Source organism: Pyxicephalus adspersus, chromosome 3, assembly GCF_032062135.1.
Source record: "Pyxicephalus adspersus chromosome 3, UCB_Pads_2.0, whole genome shotgun sequence".
NCBI classification, from domain to species: Eukaryota; Metazoa; Chordata; class Amphibia; order Anura; family Pyxicephalidae; genus Pyxicephalus; species Pyxicephalus adspersus.
In genome coordinates, this window is record NC_092860.1 from 102,458,346 (window position 1) to 102,481,953 (window position 23,608).

The 23,608-nt window shown below is 36.8% G+C and overlaps 1 protein-coding gene across 2 annotated transcripts in view; it reads right to left on the bottom strand.

The window, feature by feature from the left end:
- The window catches only part of MGAT4D (MGAT4 family member D), a 58,269-nt gene extending 35,667 nt beyond the window's left edge, over positions 1–22,602 (bottom strand). The window contains exons 1-3 of one of the 2 annotated variants that reach the window (XM_072405854.1): positions 21,990–22,600; positions 5,687–5,848; positions 3,240–3,383 (exon numbers count right to left, since the gene is read on the bottom strand). In XM_072405854.1, the coding sequence (XP_072261955.1) occupies positions 3,240–3,383; positions 5,687–5,848; positions 21,990–22,080 (397 nt within the window). In that variant the 5' untranslated portion in view covers positions 22,081–22,600. Of the gene's footprint in view, positions 1–3,239; positions 3,384–5,686; positions 5,849–21,989 lie in introns of both variants that reach the window. The other variant, XM_072405855.1, reaches the window with a different exon arrangement.
- Positions 22,603–23,608: the final 1,006 nt, after the last annotated feature.

Consider the following 23,608-nt stretch of genomic DNA (forward strand, 5'->3'; position numbering starts at 1 on the left):
GTACCATGTACCATGTGCAGTCCATGATAAAGTCGCCTGATTACTACGGTGTCAGAAAAAAAGGGACATTAAATGCAGTTCAATGAACTTTTGTATTTTACTCAGCAAGAATCTTAGTGATTATTCACAGACAATGAAAGACTAAATATGGCATTTTCATATATTTGTAAGGGGCCAACCCAATAATAAATGCATTCTATATATAACTAAATGGACATATTTTACAAATATTGGCCCTGGGTGGTTAACTGCTACCGACACAAAACTAAATAAAAAAAAAACTTGCTACACCTTTAAACCACTTCCTTTTTATTCTTTACCTTTGTCTATTTTTCTCTACACAAACAAGAAGGAAAAATAATAAAAAGGAAAAGTACATATACTGAACAGATTCATTATTTGTAATTCACATAACTTATTCTGATAAAGCAATATCTGTGAGCTCTATTTTTTAAATATTTTGCCCAGCAAAGCACAAAATACTTAATATAGAGTGAGCTAGGAAAAACATTCTGCCTGTTGTAGGTTGTGTGGCCTGTAGGTTATGTACTGTATGGAGTAAACATTGTGCTTTCCCACTGGTTACACTGCAAAATAGTGTGAAGGGGGCACAATAACACCTTAGGACAGGTTTATAAAAGGGAGATCTGTATGAAAGGATTAGAGTATATTGATATATTTTAGAACAGTATATTGGGTAAGAGATGAAGAAACAACATATAAAAAGGATATGCATATCATTTTATTTTTCAAGAAGCATCTATGATGGGAAAATATGTACAGAAGAAAGCGCTCAGTGTTTCCTCAAGAAAATGATACAAAAATAAAAAATACATAGCTTATTCCACAGTGTTATCATGATAGAGTCTTAAACGTCTAATGTAATATGTGCACTTCATCCATGATAACATCCCTCATCTGAGATATTAAACTAGGAGAACACATCTCCTTAATGCACATGTCTAAAGAACTGTTTGTCATGCCAAAGCCTTAAGATCAGCAGCTAGATTTCTACCCAGGTTAATGCCCTTATCAAAAGCTTTTAAAAAAAAAGTCACAGAAATCCGTTGGCTGTGTATATTACAAGAGATGCTAAAAACAGTCATAATGATATTTCTATGGTTACAAATGACTTATAATTTGTAGCTATGTGACTTTTCCCTAGGGTAATGAATAAAAAACTGTATGCATACTGTTGTAAGACATTTCTAAGGAAAACCCCAGTCAGTTTTCTTTAAATTAAAGATTTATTAAAGCTCTCCAAGACTGGAGAGGATACACATTTTAATCAGTGAAGCTGGGTGATCCAGTAAACCTGGAATGGAATCTGGTCCAGGACTGAAAACAATTGCTAGCAAAAAAGCAAATGATTTTAAGAAATCCATTCCAGGTTTTTTGGTTCACGCAGCCCCACTGATGAAAGTGTATCCTCTCCAGTCTTAGAGAGCTTTAATAAATCAGACCCTTAGTGTCAAGTAATAACAGAGGAAATAGCTTCACAAAACTGCAATCCATTGATCTTAAAGCATATTCTAATTAGCACAGATGGCCATGTCGAAGAACAACTAGATTATAATGAATTCTAACATGACAGAATTTTTCTTCTAAGAAGTAACCACTTTAGGAAATTTGCTTAAGTGAAATGATGTTTTGTCACACACCACATTATCAATATTGATTACTTGATTTAGTAAACAATTCTGACCTAAGAAAGCACAATGTTCTTGGAACCTTTGCATTACTTTATCATTTGAAAATTGCAGTTTAGAAAATATTTCCTCATGTTCCTTCCTTTATTTCAAGTGCCAGAAGACAAACACAGCACATATTACAAATGCAGTTCTGACTTGCCTAGATGAAGACTTTCCCAATATTATTATCTACAGTTTGTCTCCCTCCCTTTATTAATTATAAATAACCTGAACAAAGTCACAAGTACAAGCTTGTCTCAGCTTCCAGAACACGGTAGTGCAACTGCTGCCCATTTGACGATGTTACTTGCAAATGATAGCAGATATAATCGCTAGCTTTTCTTATTTTTAAAAAAAAGCAATGCAAATCACTATCTGTGCATGCGGTAAATTGGCTTCCCATATCATAATCTAATTAATTACATATTTCAACTTTTATTTTTTCATTGTAATCTGCCCCCAAAACTAACCTATTTAGAAGTATAGTACTTTATACTCAACCAACTAAAATTAAACCAGGTGATATGGGGAAAAAATCACTTTAACCATCAACTGTAAAAAAAAACTCACAGAAGTTTCAAAATGTATTGTGACTTACGGAATTTCAAAGTCAATGGGTATACGTTTTAACACAGTGCATTATTGTATCTAATAATATTTTCGTTGACTAAATGATTGAAAAAGCATATTTTCTTTCTGTTTGTGTTCAAATATATCATTTTATTTGTAGTTTTTGAATAAATATATCATTTATAAAATATATACTGTATATAAAAAGGTGGTGGTGTACATACTTTTTCACAAATTTTTTATTTAATTTTATATCCAGAGAAGAGGTGAGTAGATATTTTCTATAGCTGCACTGAGTATAGCCCAATGACAAATGGACATCTGCTGTGATACATTTAATGCATTACATGCATTATGTTAGGTAGGATATTAATTTGAATGGGCTTCCCAATGCACCACAACAAACTAAATAAATGGACCTGCCGCATTTTACCTAGTGCAGGAAGTGACAGTGTGATTGAACTCTGCAATGCATGTGTATTGAGGTGCCACTCATGGGAATAGCACCACACCAAGGCAGCTAATGTCAATTACGACAAAAAATACAATATTATATAGTGTCACATGCAATTAAATACAAAGTTATATTACAATTTCAGTAGTTTCTTCAACTTTCTACTAATACATGCTAAATTCACACGTATTTAATGAAATCTAAATGCTGTTCAAAATGTATGTAAAGGCCCCTGCTTGGGAGATCTAACGCTCTAAATGTCCTGGCGATCTTTTGCCAAATTTAAAGCAAATTCAAACATTTCAACTTGTCACCAGTGTGGGAGGTGAAGTAAATCCTTGAATGGGACACCAGTTCCAGTGAAAATATATATATGCATAATTAAATCAATTTTGTGTCTGTAATTAAAACTTAATAAAACAGATGGGCTGCAACCTCTGATGTCAGGCTTTCCATCAGTCTTGCACCCACGGACACAATCTAAAGAAGAAAAAAAAATACATTATTGCTAATAATTGCCTCACCTCCTGTTCTCCCGTGTCCGTAAAGCACATTTGGCTGCAGACTGTTTTCGTGTCCCAACAAATGAGGCAGAAACATGTAGATGTTTGTAAATGGCAAAGGGAGTTTGCTGGTTATATTCAGGACTTTCCATTTTATCTCTTCAACTGCAAAGCAAATGAATAACACCGACAAGATTGTTTATAGCCTGGACTGACATGAATTTTATGGGTGTTAGTTCCATTTATACACACTACAGGCTGGAAAGTCTCTAATGTTCAATAATAACTACACAAAATAATACAGCATTGCGCATCAAAGTTGGGTGTTTAAAAAAAAAAAAAGACAATCAGATATTTCTACTGAAAAGTCAGCTGGTTTGTCTAAAATAAGTGCTACTTTGAAGGAAACGTAGAGAAGAGAGTTAAGAGAGGATCAAGACACATATCACAACAGAAAAAGGAGTCGATTTTTTACACAGACACTGGAAATCTTTATGAATATAAATAATAATTTTCAAAAGTCTTGGGGTAAAATAAAATAGAGAGCTGAAGAAGGAAATAAAAATTGTAGGATTTTTAGCTTAAAAAAAAGCATAAAACTTTTATCATACAACATTACCTTTCATTTATTAACAGTGGTAAAATGTGCAAAAGCAAATAAACAAAAACACACATAAAGCTGCTGATAATAAAAAATTGTACTATGATACTCTGGATTATGTTCCTGCTATTGTAATTTAAAGTAAACCTAAACCACCTCCTAAATTCCTACACCCTAGTCAGATTTTTAACCCAGGCATCTGTGTGTTCAGATGTAGGTTCACATATCTTGTAAAGTACTCTCGGAGCCCTGGAACCAAGAAAGCCCTACTATACAATACTGATTTTAGATACTAAATAGGAGTTAGGAATAGGTTTAGCCCCCCCTTCCTCTGACCTACTACTAGTCCATACAATACAAACAGTAATGTGCAAGATTTAGCAACAATCAAGCAGAAGTTTCCCCAGGTTAATAAACCCGTAAAAGAATGCATACAAATGCAGCATTTGTTTTGCTACCTAACCGGTCACTGGCAAAAATATATACAGAGGAAATGAAAAGAATAAAGCGTTGTACTATAAAAAAATCTCTGACATGTAAGGTATGGTACACAAACACCATTAGAACTAGTAAATTCTAGAAAAACTAATAAATACAACCCTTAGAAATAGTATATTTTAAACATTTAGAATTGGGAAATGAAGAGCAAGAGAAAAGAAGAAAATAGAAAAAAAATTTCCTCCCTACTGAACATGAGATTAGCAAGTGTTCTTTCCACCTACAATTCTATAGATGACCTTTCTACAATATTACCCATGCAAACAAGAATGCACCACTTCAAGCAGATTTCTTAAAAAAAATCAGGTGTGTCCTGAAGGCAGAAATAGTTGCACAGTACTGTTCTTAAAGTATGCCTACACAATTCTACACTGAAAAGAAATGCATTTTTAAAATGTTTGTAATAACCCAGGAAAGCTGCGTAAAAGGATGCTTTATACATGGCACATACGCAGTATACAGATTGCATTTCTTTATACATAATATATTTTATTTGGTAGATTCTATCTTTTAAACCTGAGAGAGGAAATAGGTGTTTTTTTTATGGTCATGTGGATCCGTTCAGTCATATCCCCCCCATTTCCTCCCACATTTCAAAGACATGCGGTTAGGTTAACTGGCTTCCCCCCAAATTTGATCTTGGACTGTAATAATGACATATGACTATAGTAGGGACATTAAATTGTGAGTCCCTTTCAGCGGCAGTTAGTGATAAGACTATGGACTTTCTAACGTTGTGCATAATATGGGGCTATATAAATACTATATAAATACTGTGTAGTAATATTAGTATTTCTAGAAAGTCTCACACTAGTGCTTTTTTACACGCTGTAGTTTAGTTCCAATGTCTGTATGACATACATACCAATAAAGGATCCTACTAGAAAAATCCCCCCATGTGCTCATACAGGATTACAATATATTATTCATAATTTTCATAGTGAATTCATACCTGAATTTATGAAAAGGTAACTTTAGATGGGCAAATGTATCTAAATGGTAATTTCAGATGGTCAAGTGAACCTGAAAGGTAACTTGAGTTGGGAGAACGTACTTTAACATTCTTGGAAGGTATTAGGTAGACAAGGATGAATATACGGAGCATACAAAGTGTTAATTCTGTATGAATGATTAGGTCCTGTAATATGCTTACACTTTGTTTATACAAATGTGATGTGTGAATGTGACCACAGCTAGGGAAAAAGTAACATGTCAAGGCAATAGGTTATCTTTATGTAATATGGGCCAGTGGGAAGAGAATATCAATGGTAACAAATGTACATGAACTGCTTTTTATTAGTTACTAAGGAACACGGTAGGAGCACTCCTATTTGTCAGTGGGATGGCTTTTTCCAAACACCAGTAATACCTGTGTGATTTTCAAATGCGTTCCTCTTCTCTGCAACTGCACGCTTAATTTCATCTAAAACAGTGCTCAGATCTTGAGATCTTTTCCGGTTCTCTTGCTCTGCATGAAACAGTCTTTGCTGGAGTTCTAAAAACTGCTTCTCATATGTATCCACTCCATATTCTGTAAAGGAAGAGAGAAGAACTAGGATGAGCAAGCATCTTTTATTAGTATATACATATTGCTAGTTTTCTAAAAGTCAGCTATGTTTTTCATAGAACTTTCTGAGCGCACACCAATGGTTTTCTTCTCCAGCAAGGGACCACTGAATGTATAACACTAACTAATTTAATTTGCATGTAAATGTTGAGAAAGATACAAATAACTGGAATGTGAAATGACAGGACTGCTCATGCTACTATCAATACATGTTCAACCACATGCATTTAACAGAATATAATACTCTTTAATGCAGTTAGGAACTCTGTAATGGGCATGTCCTGTCTGGTGACCTTTGTAAGCCCTTAGCAATTTCTTTCTGACTGATAAAGGTTTTGTGTGTGCAGTTTATGGGGAAGACATCTCAGTTTGAAATATGTGAAAATAACATACAAGTGAATATGAAATATTGGTTCTGAGTATTTAAAGGAAATTGTGGAATGCTAATTTTGTTAAGTGCTTTCAAGCTTCCCATTATGGCAATCCATAAACATAATGGTTTTTGTGTATCCCTCTTGTGACACAGTCCTATTAGCAGCAAAGTAATGGATTTTAGCCAGACAGAGGAAACTCCAGGGGCACTTATCTGTTCCAAATGTATTGCCACCTCCTTATTATACAAATACTGTGTTGTAACTTATCAGCATAATTAAAATTTACTCCACACTTTTGAACTTCTTGTGAAATACCCATAAAATGGGTTCAATTCCTAATAGGAATTGTCTTTTTGACATTCATACTGGACACTATAATTTACAAAGCCCAAACATTTTATAAACCCATAATATAGATAAATGTTTTAAGGGCCAGTGTCAGACACACACTTGCTTGCTCCCTACAATATCATAGCCTATATTAAAAAAAAACACTGTATGGAAAGGTGCTGTTAGCAGACCCTCTATGGTACAGCTGCTTAGAAAAACGGCCAAAAGAAGAACAAGGATGCAGCAACTCCCATGGATCTCCTATATTTGGTCATTTGACCAAATTTCATAGTCAGCATTGCTATGGCACGCTTTCCAGCAGAAATATGCATATAAGATCTGATAAAATGTATGTAGTTACACACCTGGCACAGCAATACTTCTGAATATCCGATCCTAATGCAAGGGAAGGGGGAGAGCGCGCAGCAGGGTGCTGCTCTGCCGCTCTCCCCCTCCCCACTCCATAGAGCAGAATGGGGCTGTATGTACAGCACTCGTTCATGCATCGTGCAGTTCTTTGCGTTGGAAAGGATCGTGAAAGATCGTTTTCAATGACAAGAATTGCATGTGTGTACACGGCTTTACTCTTTGATCCTGTGCATTTTTTTTACTGGGTTAGTGGCTCAAAGTATTGAAGTCAGAAAATCTGTAAAAATGCATGACAGGTATCCCCATTATTTGGCCTGTGGCAAGTTTACATTAAAATGCCATTCATGCTGTTTAGGAGTGGATTATGCACTATATGGGCATGTATGTGCTAGGCAATGCTGCATTACATGCCCGAGCAACAGCTCAAACTAATAATATTTAATTAGGCAGCTTTAGGAGCATAAGAATTCTTTTAATTACACATAAAATACTAACATATAACTACATTTAAAGAATTGGGCCAGTTTTTTGTGGCAAATTGGGGAAGAATCAGGTAATCTGCAAGCTACTAGGAAGACTTTCACTTCATTTTCTTGAAATGCAACAGTAGATCCCAACTCAGTGAGGGGAATTGCCATTTTATTAGATTATTGCTCTGGTGATGACTCTAAGTAACTTTAGTTTTGGATTTCCCCCTCACTTTCTGTCCAATTGACAGCATTGTTTGCAAAACACAGCTATAAAAACCTAACAGCAGTCAGGGAGCATATATATATATATATATATATATATATATATATATATATATATAGTGCTGTTCAACACCATCAATCAATCATCAACTGCCCCAAATCCCTGGTTATAATCCAAATGAATATAGGATGTTTAAATCCCTTAAGTGTTTGCCTGTAGTAACATTGTCAGTGTGTTTTTCTCAAACTTAATGCAGCTCCTCTGGGCTGTGTGCTTTTCAAGTGTTTGCAAGCAGTTGAAGTGATTCCCACCAGTACAAAAGTAGTGGAGCAACCCATGCAAGCCAACCATGAAAACACCTTTAGGTATACTTTAATTTATTTATTCCAGTTTAATCAAAATCATTGGTATCATACCATTTTGAAAAAAGTAGCCTTTATAGAGAATTCTAAATAAATCTAATTCAAGCTGCATAAGCTCCTGTAGGAAACATGAACCTTACCCATGTGAGACACATATAATATAGAACTAGTACTATGCAGGTTTTTAATAAAACTTTTTCACACTTTCCAAATAGACAATCACACAATATGTAATACATCACACCCAGCCAAGTACTTGGTAGCTAATAAGAGACCTACATATAAAGTTGATCTAATTAGATTACACTGCTATAATTGTTTTTATTATAAACATTTACCTTATCCACCCAATAATATTTCTGTGCTTAGTGTGTGGACAGTATAAACACTGTGCTAAAAGCTAGCAATATATCAGGACAAAACAGTAGTAGCAGACCAGTGTGAATGTGTGTGATTTCCATCTGATCTAATGTTATCTACAATACCATATGTGTTGCAATACACACAAAAAAGTGCTGGAGTAGTCAGTGGAGGAAGGCCAGTTTAAAGGAATACTCTAGTTTATAAACACAATGGTGTACCTGTATGACATGCAAATCTTGATGACAATTGTCTGACTTTTACATGACCAGCAATATATTTACTAATCCAGAGTCTACAGGTCAGATAGTGAGGAGAATGTGTGAAAGATCAGGAATGGAAATGAGAAGACCTTCTACACACTACAGCCATGTGTGCCAGCAAATACAGGTTTCCTTAAAGCCTTCTTTATCCTAACATTTTTCTTCATAGGTTACCCAATGCAGGTACAGATACAGGCCATGTCAGAATTGACGCTGCCAGATTGTTATAGAAACAAAATATTTAAAAACCAAAATAGCCTAAATGGATCCATAAATAAACAGTTTCCCAAGCAAATCCAGGCAAGTAAACACTAGTATGAATGCTTTGCCATGTCTTATTACAGTGCATTATTGTTCAGCAAACACACGTGTGGAAAGCCTAGGGATTACCCCTAGAGTTAGTGATGCTCTATGTACAGGGCAGGTTAGCGAGGAGGGGAGCAGGTATGAGGAAAGATTACTACAATGAGAAGTAGCAGGTAAAACAGAGATCCAGTAACTTATTAAATCTGCATGTTTCTTGACATGTCACAATAGCCAATAACAGAATAATAAAGTGAAAAAAGGCTGTACTTTTATTAATGAAAAGCAAACACTGGATTTCTGCCCAATGTGGATAATACCATCAGCCTGCCGTAAACAGGAGAATTCAACTGCCTAAGATTGGATTTCCCCTTGATTTGGAGTCAGGACACAGGACACCAAAACAATGTCTGGCGGAGGTACTAACTATTCTTTATTCTATCAAAAAAAGTTTTGATATACATACACTTTAAATAGCTACAATAGATAAAGCAAACCTGGGCAGGTCTATCATGGCAATATGGTGCCACATTATTAGGTGAACCTGGCACACCATGCTACCAATATCAGATTCCTAGTTTTGTATGTAACTTTGGAGCCCCTAAGTTGTTATAATGTAAAATACAGCATGGATATCAATTTTAAGAGTACGGTCAAAAACATTACAAAAAAGCAGTGCTTTCAAAGAAGATGCAAATGGGCTGTGGAAGTTGAGACATATATGGGAGCCTAGATGCAGATAGTGAAACATATAGATGGATCACAATATTCTTTAAAGAGTCATTAAAAACTTAAATTACTGTAAATGTATGTTGTTGGCTATATACGTGCTCAGAAAAGCAACTACACCAAACAATATAAGTTTTAGTTTATGAAGCAAAGCAAGGATAATGTCGTGTAGTAAAGCAAATGCTTGGCAAACATTATACAATTTCTATAGATATTTATTATTAGAACAATCAGGATACAAAACAAAGACTGCAATTATACAATAAACCATTAGGTCTGTATAAACATCTGCCTAAATATTGGACCAAATGATATACAGTATAGCCCTTTCCCTGATTGATTTAAACTATTTTGTCTATTCATTGAAAAATTCCACATAGCGTATGACTAGCATAAGGGAATCCAGTCACCTGCTAACCATGATGTCATTATAAAAATTGATAGGAGATAATGGTTTGTTTGTCTGTGAATACAGAACATGTTGTTATTAGACATGGACCACAGTCCACATATGATGGTGTAAGACCATGCTAGGTTTATGAAACGCTGTTACTTCTGTTCTAATGTACTAGCACAGGGGTGCCAAATCTGTCTTTTTTTTGGCCCCCAAAGGAATCCTAAATATGAATGGCAACTGGCCCGCCGGTGCATTGAAATGGCGCCGCTACTACAATTCCCGGCATCACTTGCGTCTTTAGACCATTGGCCTCTCTGCCTATGTATGGCCCCGCATTGGACTGTTTTATACACGCAGGGAATTGTAGAAGCGGTGCTATTTCAGTGAAGAGGGAGTTCCAGCCACTCATAACATTAAGCCCCGCTTCGGACTGTTTTCTTGATGCAGGGAATTGTAGGTGCTATTTCAGCTTCACGTTTGGCCCACTGTGTTTTTGAGTTTTACAACCCTGTACTAGCAGGAGAGAGCTGTGGGGTGGGGGTAGTGTAAAAAGTAAATTATTGTTATTATTATTATTATTACACAGTATTTATATAGCGCCATCATATTACGCAGCGCTGTACAAAGTCTATAGTCTTGTCACTAACTGTCCCTCAAGGGGCTCACAATCTAACCTCCCTACCATGGTCATATGTCATTTATACAGTCTAAGGTCAATTTTGGGAGAAAGCCAATTAGCCTCGCTGCATGTTTTTGGGCTGTGGGAGGAAACCGGAGTACCCGGAGGAAACCCACGCAGACATGGGGAGAACCTGCAAACTCGATGCCGTTAGTGTCCTGGCCAAGATGTGCTGTAGACAAGGACAAAAAGCAGCATGGAACAAGTAATTCCACAGCAAGATGGGACAGAAAACCTGGTAACAAAAAAGGCAAATAAATCAGTAAAGAATAATGAATGAATGAAGAGGAAGCATGATCTAAGGAAATGTTCACTTTATTGTTAATTAGTTCATGGCCAGCAAGTACAAAAAAAAGGCCAGCCAGCAAGCCAGCCAGCAAAATAATGACAAACCGATAAACACACATTTTTAATACATTTACTGTATGTTTATAGCTAACTTACTTGTGATTCCCAAACATGTACTAGTCATTAGGGCCTTTACTCAGCTGCCTAAGGGTTTGCAACTCCAAGATCTGTGTTATTAACCTTTACTTACAAAGCGCAACCATATTACACAATGCTGTACAATAATTAGGGGTAGCAGACAACACACCTGGAGAATAGACAAGAACAAACTATGACCCTGCCCAATACTGCTTACAATCTAAGCATTCGGTTTTTCTAAAACCATGGAGGGAGGGGAAGCTGTTTTGTGCACTAATGAAGAGGAGTATTCTTTGTCTCCATGCTTGGTGCTTCTCTCATGTCTTTGAAAGTTGGGCAGTATGAATAACCGTACAATGAGCTACAGCGCACAATGCAAACAGCAGCTGCAAAAGAAAACAATATAAAGGTGCACAGAAGCAGAGTTAAAAGGGTTCTGCAACTTTTTTTTCATCTGTAATAATCACCTGTAAAGCCACCTTGAATACTGGCCTCAGTTTTTTGGCACCATGCCCCAAGGACGCGATTTAGATAAAATTCAAAGGAGAGTTTTAAAACTGAAAAACCTTTACTGATAATGAAAGGTTAGAAAATTTGGCAAGATTTAGCTTGGAATATAGAAGCAAAAATTAAAAGCCAAACCCCTAGGTTAAAAAAAATATTGTTTAAATACAAGAGGCATGTATAGTTTTATATAAATTTTCTTATATTTTTTTTTTTCATATCTGTGCAGTGATCCAGAACAAAGCTGCTAATATTTGCTTCTGTATAAGTGCTTTCTGTCATTTCTTGTAGCATATCTGGAGTGGGTAGGTTTTCTGGGTGCCACTCACAGCAAAGATTTTAATATTACTCACAGGGTAATATCTGGATTTTCCAAGACATTTGGTGCACACAAAGTGGATCAGATTGAAAAGTATCTTTTTATAGTTGGGAGGAAAAGAAAGCAATGTCCGTAGTAAGGCAGATTATACTCAGAGACCTCAGGGAACCCAACTCTGCAGGTAAAGTGGTTGTCTTTTAGACTCCTTTAGTACCTATTTCTCTGCACATGACATGATTCAAAACACTTTTATAAACACTTAAAAATTCATAAATGCATGGGCATTTTTAAGCATTTTAAAATATTGGTAATGTAAACTAGACCTAAAGAAAAACTTAATGCTGGATAATATATTTAATCTGCTTATCTCTCACTGCAGGTTTACACAATGGTTATCCAAGATCTATGCATCTACACACTGCCAGTGGAGCCACAATCCCAGCAGTGCATGTACTTCTAGCTTCCCTCTTTGGTACATAAACTGAAATTCTTCTAGATAAAACCTACTACATCCAGGATCAAAACACATAAACTGTAATGTAATATATATGTAAGCTAAAAGATTGAGTATACACATTCAGAATTCAAATAAAAGTATTTAATCAATAGTCTAACCATTCTTTAGTCTTACAGAAGTGTGTATAGTGTGCTTTGTAATATGAATGTATTGTTTTTGGTATGTTTGGTGTGCTCCCTTCCCTATGTGTGTTAGCTATAGTCATCAGCCCCTCAGCTTACTCCTGCTTTCCAATTAGTTTAAATTTTACCTTTGTCTAGTAAAGAGGTCTTTAAGCCCTGAGTTACATCTATGCAGCTGCTACAGCAAAGTTGCAGAAAAGTGGATTGTGCTGTGCGCTTCTATGCGGTGGAGTCATGCAGCCAGCGGATGGTAGCGGACTAAAAATTGTGCATTGGCTATTTACATAAAGAAGGAAACACTGTAAATCAGACTCATCAGCAAGGAACATTGGATGTCAAAGCATCACTGCACACTAATGCTTGTCACTCCCCTTACCATGTACCAACACTGTCTCTATGGTGCAGCACAACACACATTAATATGCATGGCACCTCCCTGTGCATATGTGAACCCCACTTTAAAGAAATATGAGGCTTTTTTTCTACATACTACCGGTATAAGTTGATGTTGCCTATGGATCTTGTTGTTCCACCAGGTTGCAGTACTATCTGTACATACAGGGTGTTACATACTATGTCTTTGCCATAAAACAACATTTGAAACATAAAAAGTTTAAAAATTAAAAATGTGACTGGATTTCTAATAGTTTGATTTTTTTTTTTAAGCAAGAGTAAATGTTACCTGAACAATAGCAATTTTAGGTATAATATAAACATAGCTTTGATGCTTTTCTCACATGACAACATGTTAAAATTACTTAAGAGTGGTTTGAGAAAGTTGTAATTGATGTAGAAAATCTGAATGACACTAAAGCTGTGTACACACGTCAGATTTTTCTCGCCCGATAATCGGCATCGGCCAGATATCGGGCGAGAATCTGGCGTGTGTACAGTCGGCGTCGTTCATCGCAGCTTTAGAAACTCAGGAATACTTTTCTTCCCACAAGAACAAATTGGCAACATTAGTCAAAGGAGAGACGGTTTGTTTTGTCATCCTGATGGAAGTTTGTCACATGTTTTAACTTGCATCCTTAATACGCCTCACTAACTAGACAAGTACAATAATTTAAAACAATGCTATGCAAGCTCATCAGCTGACATTCAACTAAAATAAAAATATGACAGGATTAATAGAAAGAAAATCTTTACTTAAATCAATACAGAGATGGTGTCAGTAGCCTTAAACAGACATATAAGACATATAATATCGTAACAGGATGTTTATTTGAATTACTCAGAAATCTTCAACTGAAAGTCTTTTTGGCCTTAAAGTCTGCTGCAAAAACAGATTCATGAATAAAGCAAAATCTACCACTGCATTTTGCATTACCTAGCACTGAAGTGTCAGAGAGAAGTTGGGGCTACATGAAGTTTACCTGGTATACATTTTATCTTAAATAAATAACATTAATCATTAAATAACACACAATCATTAAGTAAGACACAACACTGAGCACTGTGCATAAGCAAGTCTAATTTATGACCCGATAGACACTTGGACATAAGCTTCTACTTAAAGTGTGGGTAAACCCTAAAAAACATCTTACCTGCTCCCTTTTGGTCAGCTATGATTACCATTGAAAGCTTTTTTCTTTGTTTTGATACAGAGAAAAAAATACCCGGCTTAAGGATAAATTGTACACACTAAATAAAATAAAACGTATACAATATAAAACACACAATTAACTTTCTTTGCAGTCCAGCGACATGCAAATTTTGCTGAAGTCTTATCTCCTCCTCATTCAGTCATCCCAAGTCCTGAAATCTTCAGCTTTTCTGCCCTCTGTGTGCAGCACTTGGAGTTTTACAGAATTTTTGCCCCTGACAACCATCAGTCATGGAAACATAGCCCACTGTGTTCATTAACAGGATTCTCTGACTATTGATGAATACAGCAGGGAGAATTGTTATTAAACAGGATTATTATAGCACCAACATAATATGCATCGCTGTACATTGTTCTTCAGCTGATGTGTTTGTTAGAACTGAGATGGCAGCATAGGAGTGGGAAAGATGCAAACTGTACTTGATCAGAATCAATAAAAGGTTAGGGCAGGTTCAGACCTAGCTAGTTTCCAGCAGCTAGCACTTAGCACCCATACCACAGCCCTGGTTCTTAAAGAACTAGCATTTGCAGATTTGATAGAGGAGAAGATTTGATAGCGAAAGTGAACGGAATGCTGCCAAGAGCTCTGCTGAATAACAGTATGAAAGTCCTCCTGGTTTCCAAAACTTCTAGTGCCACCGGCTTAAAGATGACCTGTCAAGGAGGAAACATGGAGAATGTCATGGCTGACCTCCTCCAGCCAAAGTGCTAGTTGCTTGATCCTAACCTTTTTCCTTCAATAATAATTTGAGTCTTTGGGCCTGATTTAATAAAGCTCTCCAAGGCTGGAGAGAATACACTTTCACCAGTGTTGGAGAGCTTTAATAAATCAGGGCATTTGACAGGATTGTGCAATATGAAACAACAAAACCCCTTTGCAAACCACCTACTGCAAGTTTTGTTGCATATATAATGTATAAAAGCTACACTTTTCCCATGTTAAATACCTAGTAACACCGCTCATCATAAAAAGTAGAAACTTTCTGCTTTTCACACTATACACATTTAAAAGTGGCTAGAAATGTTTCTCAACTACTTGGCTTAAATTCTACTCTCCTGCAAAACACTAACCTATGGAGAAAAGGAAATACATTCAGTTGACCAGTCTTCCATGTGAATTATTCATTCTTAAAGGCGCACAATCTGTAATAAAAGATATCTGTGGGGATACAGTAACATATAGAGGGTTGCTTTGTAGAAGACTGCCTAAGGTTACATGAGCTTCTCATGAAAGTAAAAGATTTAGCAGATAAGTTTCTGAAGCTGAATACTGTGAGCTCTCCTGTGACAAATCTCTATCTCTTGCTGCAATCCACCCCGTCTTGCACAAGACATAAAAAGGCAAAGGAAGGAACAAAATTACTTGAAAAAAAGGCCTGCCTGCAATATGGCTGCACATAAAAGCATATTACCACAGCCTCAACATAGAATTTCTATGAATACAATAAATGTATCAAAAAGGACTACAAATGTGAAGAGAAACTAATCCAAAATAGTTACTGAAAATTCAAAAACCTCTTTTTCTTTGGCCCTGCTTCCATATATCTGATCTTTAGTGAACATTGGCCAGTGTGTACTAGGACTAAATGTCAAATAATTCTACACCTAGTCACAGTAACAATCTTACCTATGTAGGCATCTAGCAAAAAGAAATATTTCTCTTCAATTATGCATACAAATTGCACTTATTTCACACTCCCCGTCTTTCTCCTATGTTTGTAAACCCAAAATTTCTATTCAGGGAAATGCTGACTAGCCAGTAGAAGGAAAACATGCTAGATTATTCATTTACCTTCTCCTTTAATATGCCAGAGAATACAATCACTCTGTATTACCCATGCTCACTATTAAAAGTAAAGTATGATGCATCCTAATAACTTTAAACCTGCTGACTTTAAAATGATTCCTCTACCCATAATAAAAAAAAGTATTTATACTTTATGATTTACCTTACTTACCCTTACTTTATTATGTTTTGGTCCTTAAAAATGGCAAGTGTGAGGAATCATTTTATCTATAGTGAAAAAGGACATTGCCAATGCTGACCTTTTGAAAATCCCAGTTGGCTGGCAGTCAATACTGAGTCATAAAATCAGAGCAAGCATGCAACAAGTTAGAAAGCAACAGTAAAAACTGATGTGTACTTACTCCAAGTCAATTACTCAAAATATTTAATTTATTGTTCAGCATGGAAACAAGATCAGCAAGAAAAGCCTAAACTTTCCCATAGTAAAAGTTTACTGTAAAAGGCAATTTTAAGTGAAATGGTGTGTTTTATACTCAACAAACAATAAAATGCATAAAAAATATATAGTCATGTAAAAAAGCAGTATATATATACAAAACGGAAAATAAATAAATAAATAAATCTTCATTCAAACAGTGGCAACAACTTCCACAGTTGTGAAATTGAAAACATTTTTTGGGTATATGAAGTAAAAAATGTTCCGACTCGGACTTCTCAATACCAGAAATTATAATTTAAAAAGAAGCATAGTAAAACCTCCCATTTACCATATTAGCAGTCATAATAAAGTGCTTCTCTGCTATGGGATTAAACTTGGTGACAAAACGTAATATCCAGTGTGAAGTTCAGATGAGATATTATTCAAACTGACATTTAAACACAGTTTTAATTCAGATTATACATTACAATACCCGTTTTGTAATATGTTTAAACAAGTCCTTTTGAGAATAAACATGTGTAAATATTGTAGGTCAGTTCATATAAATATGAAAGGACTTTTAAAAGGACAAATAAAAAAACACAATGAGTATATAAAAATAAATGAAATGGTGTTGGATTTGAAGGTTTTAATATTATTATTACACAGTATTTATATAGCACCATCATATTACACAAGTCCATAGTCATGTCAATTTTTAGGGAAAAGCCAATTAACCTCATTGCATGTTTTTGGGATGTGGGAGCAAATCCACGCAGACACGGGGAGAACCTGCAAACTCCATACAGATAGTGTCCTGGCTGGGAATCAAACCTAGGACCTAGTGCTGAAAAGGCCGGAGCTCCAACCCCTGAGCCACCATGCTGCCTACCAACTCTACATCCCCCCTACAAATAAAAGTAATATGCTTAAACAAAGGATACATAAATTTGTATTATATGTAATAGTCTAAATAAACAAAATGCAGATGTCATGTGAAAAAGAAAGGAACCCTTAAATTTAGAATCAGATGTCCCTGATACTAGGAACCTATGCAGACATGAATCTTTCAACACAATAATAATCCGACTGACACTAGCAAATCCACCATGGAAAAGATTGAGGGTCACAAACTGGCCTAGTCAAAGCCCAGAATTGAATCTCATTGAAATGTTGTAGGGGATTTGCAATGAGCAGTTCACAGAAGCAAGCTTGCAAGCATTGAATGGTCAAAAATGTAATTTTCAGATACCAGAAGTAAAATGCCTACAAAAAGTAATTCTTAATCTGCTAAAGGGGCTTATGTAATGTACTGCATGGTCTGAATGAAGTGCTAAATTTTGCCTGTTTAAGTATGCTGAAAAAGTCAATCATATTCATAAGATGTGCTACCTTTTTTTGTGGCCACCATACTATGCAGCCAGGAATTTTTCCTGATCTGCTGCCTGCTCATTGGACAGAATTTGCAGATTCACCAACCAATAGGAGAGACTGAAGGTGGGGAGGTTATCTATACAGATGCAAAACTAAAGGAAGAAAAGATGTTCATATAAAACTTGTGAACGGAATTATTATAGCAGCTAAAACAGTCCATGTGTATTTATTACCCCAAAGAAACACACACACACACAAATGGGGGTGGGGGGTATAGTATGAAACATTGAAATTCACGCCAGAACAAAAATTATAAAAAAAAAGCATTTAGTAAAGAGTGAACATAGTAGAGATTACTCGACTTCTATTTATTTTGTATAAGTTATTTGTGCAGTGGAGGCTTTGGAGGGGTGCAAAGGCATTATATTTAGTGACTAGGTGGACTGGGGATAAGTATGTGTCATCAAATATTTTTGCAGTTTATTTTATAATGGCAGTTTGTATGAGCACTTTTTACTAAAATTTCCAGTTACCACTACGCTATACAACATAATTTATTACAATTTTTATACAACACAATTTACCAATTTAGGTACTGCACTAACCTCCACTGTTAATACACAATACAGCCAAGGGAAATAATAATGCTAAATAATGCTATACAAAGTAACATTGACGGTAATTTTTTTAAACTGCTTTACCGTTACAGCTCTCTTACTTCTGCATTTCAGCTTTGGTCATTACATAATTTTCACTCATACAGGAAACTGAGTGCGTCACCGCTTAGTTTGCAAAAGTCCAACAAGTGTAAATAAATAAATCTACATAAGGGATCACCTATATTCTAGTATGGGGGGAATTTACTCAAAACTAATGTCTAATCAAGAAAATATACAATAAAAGCATAAGCAATTTTTTTACATTTTTTAGGAAAAGGTTTAGAAACTGAGTCAAACCATGGAGCCTGTCCAAAAGAAGGGGAAACAAGACCTATGCTGCTGGTATTGCTCCACAAAAGAAATAAAATTACCCCACCCTCCCAACATACCAAACATATTAATATATGCAAGATGAAAATATTGCAACATTTTATTATTACCATATAGCATTTCCTGTTCACTACAATGGACATCAGAAGTGTTGGTTTTACTGTTGACCGTTTTTGAAAGTTGTGATAAGTTTAGTGCCATTTTTCAAAAGTAGTTCCTATGTTAAATTATGTATACATGCTAGACTATTGTTGCCTGGGACGAATGATCGAGATCATTTCAAGTGTCTAGGCTAGCAGAATAATGAATGACTGAGGAGGAACTTTCCTATGGAATGGAGGGGGAACAGTCCTATGTAAACTTACCCTAATTCTATTAAAAGTATTTCTGGTGACAAAGTGGCCATCTAACTTAAGAGCCCCCCCCCCCCAAAAAAAAACAAACAAAAAGAAGACAGTTTTTTACCCTACATAGAAGGGTTGTCTACCCTTTTATGTAAAGAAAACATTTTCCTTTAGGTCTGCTTTAAGCTTAAAAATAAAAAAACTGCAAAAAGACAGGTCGTTTATTGCTGAAGGAACACTGTCTATAAAATAAATTTACCGACCTGATTGCAATTTTTTTATTTACACTCACCAGTCCTCTTCCAGGTGTCGGACCTTCAACTATCTTGACTGGCCAGGCTGGTATGATGTCCCAGTAACCCCAGGGGATGCCAGGATATGCCAGCTCACTGCCCTTCAAGTGACTGGGAACAGGCAGGTAAGTTTTACTGCAAGGGGGACATTGCCCAATCTTCTGTTACAAATTCTGCCTGCTTGCAATTTGCATTTGCACAACCATAGTTCCACTTTAAATAATACAGATTGGTTTGCTAAAATGAGCAGTACTGTGGTAAAATTAAATGTGGGCAAAGTTCAGTCTTCTTTTTCTGTGGTGAGGCATTTGGGACAATCAGTTGATAAATTGTTGCAAAATAACAGGAAGTAGTGTCTTCCCTATGATTCCCTGTAATGTCCCTGTAATAATATTAAAATAAATATTATTATTATGGTTCCCCCATGATAAAAAGGTTGAGAAACTTCTCTATGCACTACAAAGAAGATATCCATTTATGATAATCTTTTACTTCTTTATTGCTACCCTTTTTCATTCTACCTTTCTCCTCTAAATCCATTTTTAAAAACAAGTTTTTGCTTTGCTTACCAATATTTACCACTATCTGTTCATGCACAACAACTAATTATTGATAGTCAAGAATTAAAAAAAAATATTCCAGTTTTTTCAAACCTTTTTAACGTGCAGGAACCCTTGGAAAGGGTCTCTCGGGGAACCCCTGCTATAATTTTTATATCCACAGCTATGCATAGATAAGTGAGAAGAATACATCTTACATTGCTGGCTGGGGGGGAGGGGTAAGAAATGTTACCTGTACAGATAGCCAAAAACATCACTGGTGTCAATGGTAAGTGACCTGAGAGGCACAAACTGCTGATTGCTCCAAGGAACTTCTAGAAACCTCTGGGTGAACCCTGGTTGAGAACACTAAAATAACCCATGTTGGCCAGCTTTACAAATTATCTTTGGAACTAAGTTATTACAAAGTTTGTAACTGGGTAACAGCAATAGTTTGCAATAGACTAGGCACGTCCTATGCTGGCAACAAACACACCCATTTATTTTAGCAGTTTTAAGCAGGTAATTGTAAAATCAGCAAAGCCAGGGATGGTAATAAATGGGTCATGTTAGTTGGTTTACTTTTGTGATCAAAAGCTGATTATAAATACTGTACACCTGCCCTATACAAGGCCGTGCTCACCTGCACATCCATATACCAGCTCTGCAGAAGCAGTGGCTGTAAACCAATGTCATTATTACCCCAGGGGGAAACCTGAGCTCATCTGCCATCCTATACATAGTAAGTACAAGTTGAAAACTCCATTTGACTGCCCTGTCAACTAGGTTCATTTATAAATCCTGAAGAATCTCTAGGAAAAAACCCTTTATTCAGATTTGATGAGTTAGGTTTTTATTGTCGCCTGCATCCTTATTCTTACACAGTATTTATATAGCACCATCATATTACACAGCGCTGTACAAAGTCCATAGTCATTACACTAACTGTCCCTACCATACGGCAGCCATATGTCATTAATGCAGTCTAAGGTCAATTTTTGGGGGGAAGTGAATTAACTTAATTGTGGGAGGAAACACACGCAAACACAGGGAGAACCTGCAAACTCCATGCAGATAATCCCCTGGCCGGGATCCAAACCTGGGTCCTAGCACTGCAAAGGCACGAGTGCTAATCCCTGAGCCACCCTGCTTATTAGTGATGTATCCCTCTATTTCTAGTTCATACCATTGTCACTGAAAAAAATGGCAAAACTACATATTGGAGTTGGCCACAGATGAAAAAAGTAATGGGAAATCTTCAGACAGGGACACCTGTTCCCTTGAGAATTGTCTAGAGCAGTGAATGAGAGGAATGGTCATGCTATGAAAACCTGACGTGTACAACATTACCCTGACATTGTTTATCAATCAGCCATGGTGGTCTGATGAATGACACATCGGGACTGTTCTTATTCGCTCCCTATTGAACAGATCAGCACTGTGTGTTCATCCGTCTCTAGAAATGATCACAAAAGATCATTTCCAGTGACAATCATCTGATGGGGCTTAAGACATGCTCTATAAATTTTCTCTAAAGTTCTGTTGCACCTTTGGGTCAGGATGTGACATGAAATTTCCCTAAAGGAACACAAACAGCAAAAGAAGTAGCACTGACCCTTCCCTACTCTATTCCCAACCAATACAACAAATACATTTATACAGATCTCAGAATGTTGTCATCTAAACATGTAATGGAAAGCACAATATTAGGGTACAGGCCAAAATGTGCCCACGTCTATGGGTGCCAGGGGATTGCCAGACACTGGTTCACCTAATGATTGACACTATGTCATCTATTGAAAGAACTTGGTAATTATCATTCATTCCAATTCTCACATATTCAAATCAGTATCATAAATATATAAACATTGATTTGTGATACAAAAAGAGATTCTGATTTGAAGAAATGTCACAAATGTGAGACCTTCTCCCTGACAGCATCAGTGACAGGTGAATGTTTTTTTCACCCTCTACATACACGTGCTTCTAATATTCGCACAGGACAGCAGTAAACCCACAATATCCCCCACCTGCAGGTGTTCTCTTACCTTTGTCCCTGTACCATGTGGTGTACCATGATAAGGAGCAGAAAGCAGCCAGACATACTAAGGTGAGCACACTGCCATTCCTGCACCTCATCTCACATAGCAGCCCCGTCTCTGCTGTATACAGTCCCCGTGCTAACCAGCGCTCTGCACTCCCCGGCGCTGCTGCAGCCCTGTCACGTTATTATTTACACCTTCTTCCTTACGAGCTAAGCATGGGAACAGTTCGGAGTCCTAAAGCTGCAGAAACTCTTGCTGGGGGCGTGTAACATTTCACGCCTTGCAGGTTGTATGTTCCAACCTTCCCGACCGCGCCGTTTTCTTTCTTTTTCCAGCTCAGTGTCCCAAGAGATCACCCGAGTCTGGAGCGTGAATGGTGCGAGGCGCCCTGTTCTGTCCCCGGTTGCACAGTGCATTTAGTATAATCATCACCCTCAGTAATTGGATGCCGGCCCCTCCCTGACTTCCTCCCTTTCTTTCCTTGACATCGCTAGAAGGAGGTAACGAAATCCTGTGTGGGGTGTTTATTTCACACATCTGCCCTTAGCAGCAGCATGACAGCAGGTGAGCTAGGAGCCCGCCCGTACAGCACAGTTGCCCTAGGACAGGACATGGAAATATTCGGGGCTGCTTCAGAGAGTGAAACCTGAAAAAAGCAGAAGTCTCCTGGTTTCATCACATTCTATGTGTTATGTATACATTGTCTTAGATGTCTTTACTAGTCATGTGCTATGATTAACACAAGTAAACAGACAACAATAGCTGCTGATCTCTATAACACACACTATGTATACATATATATTTATATATATATATATATATATATATATATATGTATCCAGGTCCCAGGTCATTATTACACGTTACCCCTCCTCCCGGCACCAAATATTATCCAGGATCAAGTTGTGCTTCTTGGAATATGATGGAAATATTATATGGCTTTTGCACAGAGCCATCCCACCAAGGTAACCCTACAAATGCATATTCACCCTTAACTTGCCCTTGCTCCCATTCATTTGGGGGTAATTGTTAGTTGCCCCATTCACATCTAGGCTTACATTTGTATAGGGCTGTGTTGGGGTACAGCAACACCCCCAAAATCTTATCCTCTAATAGAGAACATAAACCCTGCCATTTGTTGCCACTTTGTAAATGTCATATTGCTGCCTATAACCCCGGCTGCCCCATCCTACTAACCACTGTGGCAATTGCTGCTCTTCTTGCTCTAGCTCCTTTTTTTCTTTCTTGGGGATCCCCATAGAAAGATTTGATGGTGGGCCAACCACTTTTGGTTTCTCCCCAGTATTTGGAGACAATCCAACACAATAGAGCCATAGTACACTGCCAGTGCCAAAGGGGGGAACAAGTAGAGAGCTGGAGGGGTTGTTCCTGAAGGGTAAATCAGAGGGATACTATAATAATATAATATTATATACTAGTATTAATATTATTACACACTATTTATATAGCGACATCATAATATGCAGCGCTGTACAAAGCCCATAGCCATGTCACTAGCTGTCCCTCAAAGGGGCTCACAATCTAATGTCCCTACCTCTGTCATATGTCATTAGGACAGTCTAAGGTCAATTTTGGGGGGTGGACAATTACCCTACCTGCAT